Source organism: Nematolebias whitei, chromosome 7 (assembly GCF_014905685.2).
Source record: "Nematolebias whitei isolate Nwh7 chromosome 7, NemWhi1, whole genome shotgun sequence".
In the NCBI taxonomy this organism is placed as follows: Eukaryota; Metazoa; Chordata; class Actinopteri; order Cyprinodontiformes; family Rivulidae; genus Nematolebias; species Nematolebias whitei.
Window position 1 is genome coordinate 48,314,281 of NC_056504.1, and position 11,834 is coordinate 48,326,114.

The 11,834-nt window shown below is 40.7% G+C and overlaps 1 protein-coding gene across 1 annotated transcript; it reads left to right on the forward strand.

Annotated features, from left to right (window-relative positions):
• Positions 1 to 712: 712 nt before the first annotated feature.
• LOC119412020 (zinc finger protein OZF-like) lies at positions 713 to 2,108 on the forward strand. Its single transcript, XM_037678995.1, has one exon. It carries the CDS (start codon positions 913 to 915, stop codon positions 2,047 to 2,049), a length of 1,137 nt encoding a protein of 378 aa, XP_037534923.1. The 5' UTR covers positions 713 to 912; the 3' UTR covers positions 2,050 to 2,108.
• Positions 2,109 to 11,834: the final 9,726 nt, after the last annotated feature.

Here is an 11,834-nt window from a genome sequence, read left to right on the forward strand (position 1 = left end):
AAAACGTCTTCAGTTACAAATAAAGTCCAGTTGTTTTGTTTTTAACTTTTTTGAGATTTACCATGTCCTGGATGACCAAGAATCTTCACCAGCATTAAACTTATAGTTGTCCATTTTGTCTATTTTTCAGTGTTTCCTGCAGATGTTCAGCAGACTCTGCTGATCAGAGTAGATGCTCCTGAGGAATGGAGGCCTGGTGTGGACCAGCAGGATCCAGAGCCCCTCGACATAAAGGAGAAACAAGAAGTCTGGACCAGATTGGACGGAAAGCAACTCGTAGTGAAGGAGACTGATGCCAGCAGGTTTTCATTCACTGCAGTTCATGTGAAGAGTGAGGATGATGAAGAGAAGCCTCTGTTTTTACAGTTTCATCAGCACCAAACTGAGGGCAGAGATGTTCCATCCAACAGCTCAGATGACCAGATGAAAGTAGAATCTGATGAAGAGGACTGTGGAGGAGAAGGAATTAGCAGGAACCCTTATCTTTGTCCTCATGGAGATGCTTCCAGCTCTTCAGAAACTGAAGCCAGTGAGGGTGATGAAGAGGAAGAGGATTGGAACAATCCCAGCTCTCAGCTAGAGCACTTGTCAGACTCTGGGTCAACAACTGAAGACCGTGACAAAGACTGGAAGGAGAGCAGGCCTCCTGAGTCAGCTGTAAACTCTCTCAACAAATGTCTCGGCAACAATGTTTCATATGTTTCTGAGTATGGCAAACAATTTCTGCACAACCAGTCTCTTCAGAAACACATAACATGTCCTTCAGCAGGAAGACATTCAAGCTATTTGGGTCAGAAGAAAAGTGTTGGAGAGAAGAACAGTGTAAATACACACACGAAAGTCCAGACGGGACCAAAATCATTTAGTTTGGATGAACCTGGTAAAAGTTTTAACATACTAAGTAATTTAAACATGCACATAGGAGACCACATGGTAGAGAAACCATTTGAATGTGAGTTCTGTGAAAAAAAATTTAAACTCAAGAGAAGTTTAAACTTGCATAAGAGAGTTCATACAGGAGAGAAACCATTTGAATGTGAGTTTTGTGGAAAAAGATTTAACCATAAGACGAATTTAAAGTTGCACAGGAGAGTTCATACAGGAGAGAAACCGTTTGAATGTGAGATTTGTGGGTATAGATTTAGCCGTAAGCCAACTTTATACAAACACATGAGAGTCCACACAGGACAGAAACCATTTATATGCGAGTTTTGTGGACGAAGTTTTAGCCAGAAACCAACTTTAAATGCTCATTTAAGACTCCACACAGGACAGAAACCGTTTGCATGCGAGTTTTGTGGACGATGTTTTAGCCAGAAACCAACTTTAAATGCACACACAAGACTCCACACTGGACAGAAACCCTTTAAATGTAAGGATTGTGGAACCAGATTTCTCCAGAAGTCAAGTTTAAACTCGCACAGTAAAGTCCACACAGGACAGAAACCATATGAATGTAATATTTGTGGACAAAAATTTAGCCATAAGACAAGTTTAAAGATACACATGATAGTCCACACAGGACAGAAACCATTTGAATGCAATATTTGTGGACGAAGATTTAGCCAAAAGTCAGGTTTAAACTTACACATGAGAGTCCACACAGGACAGAAACCATTTGAATGTGAGGTTTGTGGACAAAGATTTAGCGATAAGTCAAATCTGAAAACGCATTTGAGAATCCACACAGGACAGAAACCATATGAATGTAAGGACTGTGGAAAAAGATTTAGCCAGAAGTCAACTTTGAACTCACACTTGACTGTCCACACAATAGGGAAAGGGTACACAGGAGAGAAAATGTATGAATGTGAGGATTGTGGACAAAGATTTAGACACAAGTCTTATTTAAACATGCACATGACAATCCACACAGGAGAGAAACCTTTCAAATGTGAGCTTTGTGGGCAAAGTTTTCGCCTGAAGTGTATTTTAAAAAGCCATATGAGTGTCCACACGGACCAGAAACCATTTGAATGTGAGGAATGTGGTCAAAAATTTAGCCGTAAGTGTAATTTAACCAGGCACACAAAAGTCCACAGGAAATAACTCCCCTTCTGTGACTGAGGTCAAAGTTTGGACTTCAGTCAACTCTTAAACACACAAGAACCCACACAGGAGGGAATACAGTTTAACTCAGTAGTTCTCAAACTGTGTTCTGTGCCCCCCTGTGGGGCCCCATTGCTTTGGTCGGGGTTTGGGGTTTACTTTGATGGGGAGGAGGGGTCTGATATGATGATTTTGTCTTTCATACCCATCACTGCATCCTGTATTCACTGGTTAACTGGACATCATTAACTTCACACACTCTCCCACTGGTACATTTTCATTGTTAAGTCATTTCTTGGTCTGCTGCCTTCATACAGCTACATGTCTCTGAGTTAGTGCAGCTACAGCGTGCGCTCTCAGGACATTATTACCTACAGTGTTCCCTCAGTGAGGACTGAACTAGGCAAAAGGGCCTTCTACTCCGCTTCTGTTTTCTGGAATATCTTGCAAAAAGATCTGAAGCTCTCGACCTTGACCTCTCTAAGTGGCTTCAAACATCTGTTGAGTTCCTGGCAAGAACCAATGCAGACATGTTCCTGTTTTTAGTTTTTTACATCGCCTTGCAATCTAGCTGGTTTTTTTTTGCTACTTTTTCCTTTTGATTATCCTATTGGTTGCCATTTTAATTTGTAAAAAAAATAAAAATTTGTATGCCTCTTTTATAATTGTCTATTGTTGTTGTTTATCCACTGTTGTCATCACTCTTTGTTAAAGAAATTGGGTCTCTCTTATAAATGAGTCCCTGGGGCTCAGTGGGATTAACCTGTATAATTAAAGGTTGAATTGTCTACTTTGCCTTTATTATTACTAATCATTCTGTTAATTAATGTTAAGTATTTTTAACTACAGTCAAGTACACAATTTATTTTTAAATATAACAACCCTCATAATGTCTTATTGCCATTATAACTTGTTTCTGTATGCACAATGAACGAGAGTGGACTGTAAATTATATCTGTGTGTTGTATATGAGGAAAATTGACTTGCTATATATTCAATAGGCTAGTTTACAAAAAAGTTATAGAACAAGTTAAATTTGTGTACTTTCAGAGCTAACTACTTGAAAATCAGTAAAAGTAATTGTTTTTACTCAGTTTTTCATACGTTTATTTTATTTTTTAGTTCTCAGAACAAAGTTTTTCCTTTCTCACAACACAAACAGACCTTCAGGAGAAAGATGATCAGATGATTTGTTACAAGAAAAGCAAAGTAATAATTGCTGGTTTTCGTATCATTCACATTGTTTTGTTCTGTTTGTGTGACAGATGTGGATTTTCAAAGAAATGCTCAGAAATAAAATCAGCATTAAACTTGAATATATTAATGTAATAGTAGTTACATGTCGTGTTATTAGTTGATGTGTTCTGACTAAAATGTTCAGGTTATGGAATATAACGTATTTTTGTCCTTATAAAATAAAAATGTAAAATTAATTGAATGTGTTCATTTTAGATTTCTTTTTAAGATTCTTTTGTTTGTTTTTAAAAGTTTAAATGGTCTTGCCCCGTACCTCTCTGAGCTGCTTCACCCATACTCTCCTGCTTGGTGCCTTAGATCAGCTGATTAGTGCCCAGGTCCAAACGGAAGCTCAGACGGGACAGAACTTTTTCTGTTGCTGCTCCAAGACTGTGGAACGATCTCCCTCTTGTCAGCAGACGAGCCCCTTAACTGCCCATTTTTAAAACTCTTTTAAAAACACATTTTTACTCCCTGGCTTTTGAATTTGCACTGTTTTTATTGTTTTGATTGATCTTAATGTTTTAACAACTTTTATTTTTAATATGTTAAAATGTTCTTGATATTATGTGTACAGCACTTTGTTGCAGCTGTAGTTGTTTTAAAGTGCTTCATAAATAAAGTATTATTATTATAAATGTGTTTCTCTCGTCCTTGTGATTTGACGGAGCAGTCTTTTAAATGTCAGGAGATCGAACAACACCTGGGAGGAGAGCAGCAGGTGTCACATTATGTGGTCCAGATAGACCAGGGACTAACAGATCCATGTGACTCAGTCTCAGTTCTTCCTCCCCATCCCGATCACCTTCCTCCGCCCGATCCATCACACTACCACTCACAGGGCCTTGAGATGCAGGTGCACTATTGAGCTGCAGAGAAGATCCTCCATCTCCATGGTCACGTGGAAACCTGGGCCCCAATTTTATTGTACAATTTAAGGCTCCCACAGACTCTTGTGGACTTCAGTCCATGGAGGTCTGCGCGTACTGGATTAGACTCGAAGCAGACACCCTTAGGGCATGTTCGCGCAAAGATACATTTTTACGCTTGTGTATGCGTACTTGGGCAGCACGGTGGCATAACTGGTAGAGCTGCTGCCTCTCAGTGAGTAGGTCCCTGGTTCAAATCCCACCCGGTCTGGGGACCTTTCTGGGTGGAGTTTGCATGTTCTCTCCGTGCATGTGTGGGTTTTCTCCGGGTACTCCAGTTCCTCCCACAGACCAAAAACATGCATGTTAGACTGATTGGTGACTAAATTGTCCCTAGGTGTGAGTGAATATTTGTCTCTATGTGTCCCTGTGATGGACTGGAGACCTGTCCAGGGTGTACCCCGCCCCTCGCACAGTGATTGCTGTACATGGGCACCGGCGACCCCCGTGACCCAAAATGGAAAAAGTGGGTAAAAGATAATGGATGTATGTACGCGTACTTGGTATCGATATTTTTTTTAAAATCAAGATTTATTTTTTTTTGCGATATAAGATGAGACTTTATCAATACAAAACTATATAGTGTTATACTTGAAAATCCTTCTGCTGTCTTCTTTCCCCCATGCGGCCCCCTCCTTCTACCTTCTTGAATTCAAACCCAGCCCGTCAGCCGCACTCTCCCAGCTCCCTGCTTCTTCTCCAGGAGGCGGGCGGGAGATGTTTAGCACAACAAGTAAACATGGAAGATATATGAAGAGCAGCTTAGCAGCTGAACGAAAAGAAAAACAATGGCAGTTCTTTCGTAGATGGTTTAGATTTAAATTATCAGATGAGGGGCAGAAAAATAATTTATGTAGACAATGCTGAAAACATGTCCCAACAAAAGGTCGGAACTAGGAATCTTTTCCACCATTTAAAACAGCAGAGTGGAATATGAAGCGTGTGTGAAGCTGCAGCTGCAGGTCCGACAACAAACCACGGATCAGAACTCATTTAGCCGTGCTGTGCCTTATGAGAGGAGCAGTGAGAGTGCGACTTTAATAAATAAGTTGTTTATCACATGGCTAAAGACACGGTCCTTAGCAGCTAACGAGACAGCTAACTCTTTAGTGATATGAGAAGCTGCTGATTTATTAATGTCACGGCGCCACCTCTCAGTTTTCTCTCATAAGGCACAGCACGGCTCAATGAGTTTCATACTGTGGTTTGTTTCAGGGAAGGAGGCTGAAATCTGTCAGACATGCAGCTGTAGTTCACACATGCTTACTAACGTTGTGAAGGTGGTGCAGCTGAACGGACTGTACATATATACAGTAGCGCCTCCCTATCTTATCCAGACGCTCAAAGCTCTACAACAATCTGTGCCTTCATCTATCCATTCATACAGCACTCTACTAGATCTATACAAAGACTAATCAGAGCTTTATCACATTCATACACCAATGGGACACACACTGGAGGCAATGAGGGGTTCAGTGTCTTGCCCAGGGACACTTCAGCATGTGACTGCTGGTGGAATTGAACCTCCAGCTGTCCAGTTGGAGGATGACTGCTCTAGCCTCTCAGCCACAGCTGCCCCCAGCTGAAGAGGATTATTATTTAATATACAATATGTAAATAAATGTCTAAAAAAAATAAACGATTTAATATATGTAAATAATTTATTTTTTAGACATTTATTTTGTACAGTTACAGCTGTTTACTATATGTATGTGTGACAGTTGGGACAGCTTTGACTCTGAAATATATTTTTGTTATTTATGAAAGAAAAAAAATTGATATATATATATTGTATATCGCGATTTATCAAGATATTCATTTTTGTTCATATCGCCCACCCCTAGATCAGATCCAGAGAAGCTGATTGAGCAGGTGAAATGTCTTTCATGCACAACTGTCCTTTTCTGATATTAAAATGTGAAATCTAAATACTAGTAATGTTCTTTATGGTCAACAGAGGAAGACTGTGGAGATGATGGGGTCACCATACAGTCTGAGGAAAGGCCTGAGAATGAGGGAGTGGAGGATGAGGAGGAGAGTGTATGATAGCTGAAATTATATAGATTCTCAATCTTAATAATGAGCATGCCTTTAATAATCCCTTTTTACTGATAATACTGATGAACCTGTTGTTTGTTTAGGAGCCGCCTTCCTGCAATCTGTCCAGAAAGTCTCTACCGGAGGAGCTTTTTGCTGAGGAAGAGGCACAGAACTTAATGTCACAGCTCCATGTCCATGAAGAAACAAGTGGAGAGAGGCTGCAGAGGGACCAGGACATTCCACCAACCATTATGTCTGAGGACCTGCTGCTGGTGGTGGAACCAACACAAGACATCTTTTGTTGTCAGTCAAGCTTCTGCTACACCCAGCAAACGTGTTCTCCACCACAAGAGACACCGTCTGTCCAGAATGCTCACACATACTGACTGAGAAGCAGATATGATCATTTTCCTCAACAAGAACAGTTTTTGATTTTATTCTGTACCTGCTGCTAATCTGGACTGGACTGTACAAGTTGTTCCTTTTTCTTAGATATTCTGCAGCAGGTCGGCCCGTCAGTGGGAGCTCCGTCACATGGCTGCAGCATCGCACACTGGACATGTGGAAATGTGTTTCCATGAGGTTTTCAAACATAAAGCTCTCTCGTGAAAGTGTACCCCTGTGAAAAGAAAATTCATAACATTTATATTAAAGTTCATAAGTTTGATATTTATATACTGGTTGAACTGTGAGAAATTCATAGTAAAGTTAATAAAAAGTAAAAAGTTCATAGAATTAAAATTCAAATAGAAGTTCAAATTATTTTATCCAGAAAGAACTCTGGTTAGGTCATGTGAACTGTTTTTAACCCCTCCTCTAAAAAGAACCGGAACCGGAATCAAAACGAGGAATCAGAACCGGAATCCTTCAAATTCAAACGATGCTGATTACTCCCAGCTGACACCACTCCCTTGATGAGAAGACTCAAGTATCAAAGTTCATGCTCAATAATCCAGGTAAAGTTCAGTCAGGTCCTTTGGATGGTTTTTTTTTTGTTGTTGTTGAAACGTTTTGTCCTCATCCAAAGGACTTCATCAGTCTGAGGAGCCACAACAAACTCAGTCCCACAAGCACCAGGAAAGACCCAGGACACGTCTACGTCTTTTGGTTGGCTTGCGAACGCCTTGGGGTCCTCCCAGAAGAGCTGGAAGAGGTGGCCGTGGAAAGAGCTGTCCAGGCCTCCCTGCTCAAGCTGCTGCCCCTGCGACCCCACCTCAGAATACGCTGAAGATGATGGATGGATGGAAAAGAGTTTTTAAATCTCACGGGCTGGTCCGGCTGGATAAAGATCCCTCCTCTTCATCAACAAGATCTTAAAGAAGTTCAGATGCAACATCAGGAGACTTGTCCAACTCCTCCAGACAGCAGTTTTTATTTTCCTGTTAATAATATTTTAAAGGTTTTAATTCATCATTGGCAGATAATTGTTCACATGATTTGTTGTGTTTCTTGAGATTCAAGGTCCACCCTGGTCTACCCCACCTAAAGAAAGAACAAACTTTTATTTCTGTGACTTTGGGAACTGCATTTAAAAACTGGTTTATGTTAAAGTAAATGTTTGAACCTTCTGGCTTTCACAATACAACGATCCAGAAATGTCAGATAAGCCACGTCTTGTTTATTTTTGCACAATTTGAGTGTGGAGGAGGATTACAAACACACGTAGAGTTCTTCAGCGTAACTGAAAACCAAACTGAGCTCAGATTCATTGCTTCCGCGACAGTCTGATCATCAGGGTTCTTGTCATTCACGTCACATGTGGTACATGAGGCGGAACAAAATTGTGTACTCAAGGTCCCAGTTACACCCAAAAATATCAAAAATATAAAGTATAAAAAAAGAAACAGTATACAAGGATCTGAGATATACACTAAACAATAATAATGTAATATAATACGGTGTATTAAACAGCAGCCTGAACATGAGTCTGTTGTGAGCAGACGGTTATGAATATGAATCATCCTGAACAGAAACAAATCAAAACTAAGCTGCAAAGTCAGATCAGTTTGTATAAAAATTCATAAAGGGACAGAGGATAAATATGATCCCAAACCAGAACTCCCTCACATCAAGAAGTCTGTTGTTCAGCGCAGGAAACAGCAGTTTGGAGGCAGCGAGAGCAAAACATACATGGCAACTTTAACAGAGTGAGGAATTCTGGGAGATGAAGAGCAACAAATAATCAATCAGCAGCTGCACTAACTTTGATATTTGCTGTTGGAACGCAACAGAGAACTCCATTTTTTCTGTTTAACAGAGATGCTGACTAATTTTTAATTCACACTTTAGATGAGAAACAATTTAAGCACAGATTTGGTTTTATGAGCTTTTTTTTTTTTATGGCAACTGGCAGTGCAACAAAATCCATCCAGTCAGTCGTCTGTTTCCTGTGACGTGTTGAAACATTTTATTTTATTTTTTAATTTGACACAGTTTTGGGGAGTGGTGGTGCAGAGGCTAAAGAAGATGGGCCTGTGATCAGAAAGTCGCTGGTTCAACTCCGACTGACATCAAAATGTGTGTGGAAAAGGTGAAACACCCACACCTGCCTCCATCCTCATTTGCTCCACCCTGTGCCCTTGAGCAAGGCCCTTAACCCCCACCATCTGCTGGTCTCTCCTGAAAACGAGTTCTCGTAATGAGACTACCTGTATAAGTAAAGGGTAAAAAAAAAGACCAGAAACGTTTTTAATTTTCATTCAGCAGCTTTCTCGTTGGGCAGTAATTCACAACGCAGCATGTAAAACAATGCAGGAGGAATGACTAATATTTATTTTTCTCCGTGCAACATGGGACGGTGACGTTAAGACGGAGGCCCTGGGATGAGCTCGTCGCCCCTCTGGACCACCACCATGTTACTGCCTTGCTCTGAGCCAAAGCAGCACCAGACACACGTTCACTGCAGAAACTCATCCAGTCATAAAAATCAAAGCCTTTTCTAAATATCTACATGAACCGTTTCGGTTCTGTAAAAGCAGAATGATCATCTGAATCAATAAATATCTGCTCAGCATGTTTTATCCTCATAATACAACAGAAAATAGATATTTTACACTGAGCTCCAGTTTTTTTAATTTTATTTGACAGGAACAATCTCAAAACAAAGGTTGAATAAAATCTCGAACCTGCACTTGTATCAACAAAGACATGTAGTTTGTGTAAAATTAAACATGTTGCAGTGAGTTTGTTCAACAATTTATTAAACCAACAACTGGTCTCTTTATGGTGTCTCACAAAATGCTTTTATTATTTTAAACCACTTCATGAACACGTTTACTCTGACTTTATGCTGTGTTAGAAAAATGTAGATTAATTGACTTCCCTTTTACATTATTAATTTAAACATGACAAGAGCTAAACTAAGCTTCAACTTGATTACTTTGTTCATTATTCTGTGTCAAAGTTCCTTATTTAAACATCTGAATTTTCATGCTTTAGATCAATTTCCATCAAACTCATTTTGTTCATGAAACAGTACATTTCTCAATAGTAGACTGAAATCTCCAAGAACCTCTAAACATTTAAAAAATAAATTTAATTCTGTAGACTTATTTGTGTACAACAACCTGATATTTTACATTTATGGTACAAATTATATTTTGTCCTTGTTTTATTTTCTGTCATTTTCTTTGTCTTGTCAGATTTTACATATATATGCCATGTTTTATGATGCTATTGTGTTTTTGTTTTTTTGGTGGGGGGATTAATTGATGCATTTATCCTAAATTAAAGACAAACTATATAAATAAACTGGCATCAGAACCGTCGTTTTCTTTCCTTCTGTTCACAATGGACGATCCTTTATCTCCATCTGGTGGTGAAAATAAAACAGTTCACCGACAACACAAACTGCTGGTTTTCGCCACAAAAACACTTAGAAAGGAAAAAAGTACTGAGGTTAAAAAAAGTCTGGGGTGAAGTTAGTTTCAGGTCAGATATTCAAGATGATTTCTTGGTGGATTCAGAGGTTTCTTCATGTCGTTTCACCTGAGAACTGTTGTACTGTTCATTTAAAACTCATCCATCCATCATCTTCAGTGCAGCAGTCACTGAGATGTTTTGAAAACATCTGTTGAACGTGCACGATGTGTTTTTATCTGCTCTGGTAGAAAGGGGGTTAAAGTAATGTGCATTTAGAAAAAATGCTCTCCTTGCTCCATGTACCTGACTCCACCTGCAGGTGGATCACAGACTTCCTGACAGACCGGAGTCAGTGCGTGCGGCTGGGGAGAGCTGTCTCGGACACTCGGACTGTAAGCACAGGATCTCCACAGGGCTGTGTGCTTTCCCCCCTGCTTTTCTCCCTGTACACCAACAGCTGCACCTCCAGCCATGACTCTGTGAAACTTATTAAGTGTGCAGATGACACCACCCTCATCGGGCTCATCTCGGACGGTGATGAGTCTGCATACAGGAGGGAGGTGGACCGGCTGGTGACCTGGTGCAGCAGCAACAACCTGGAACTCAATGCCCAGAAGACAGTGGAGATGATTGTGGACTTCAGGAAAGCCACAGCCCCTCTGCCCCCCCCTCACCTGTAAGGATACCCCCATCACCACTGCAAACTCTTATTGGTTCCTCGGCACCACCATCACCCAGGACCTCAAGTGGGAGCCGACCATCAGCTCCCTCATCAAGAAGGCCCAGCAGAGACTGTACTTCCTGCGACAGCTGAAGAAGGCCAAGCTGCCGGCCAAGCTGATGGTGCAGTTCTACACGGCCATCATCGAGTCCATCCTCAGCTCCTCCATCACGGTGTGGTACGCCGGGGCCACTGCCAGGGACAGACTGAGACTGCAGCGCGTTGTGCGCTCAGCTGAGGTGATCGGCTGCAGCCTTCCATCCCGCCACGACCTGTACGTCTCCAGGACTGTGAGGCGAGCAGGTCGGATCACAGCTGACCCTGCTCACCCTGCACACGGACTGTTTGAACCACTCCCCTCAGGCAGGAGGCTTCGGTCCATGCGGACCAGAACCTCCCGCCATAAGAACAGTTTCTTCCCCTCTGCTGTTGGACTCCTGAACACTCATAATGCTACCTCATAATGTCTGCTTTGGTCACATTACATCTGTATTATAACTGAATACTCCATCTGTACTGTTCTCTAAGCTTTTTCATTGTTTTCTATTGTATGGGTGTACATATGGTTATGTTATGTTTTTAATTTTACTTTATTTGTGAGTGTACACAGGTCTTATGTCTTATGTAATGTTCTCATTTTTACTCCATTTTTACTTTATTTTTACTTTATTACTATTCGCACCTTATGTCGAAGCAAATTCCTAGTTTGTGAACCTCGTTCATTGACATGGCGATAATAAACTGATTCTGATTCTGAAAAGGAGGGGCACGTTGGGTTAAAAAGATGGTGGACTTTATTACGTTAGATTAAAACAAACATTTTTATGAAAATATTATAAAACTGTGATGCAGGAAAAATATGGTCAAACTGGCTGTGTCTTAATAACCAGTGTAATAAAACGGTTTGTTCAGAAGATCACGTGACATGTGGGTTATTCTTGTTTTTCTTGTTTCACTCGTTCTGTAATTTGTTGACGGTCCCTAACAGAACCACTGTG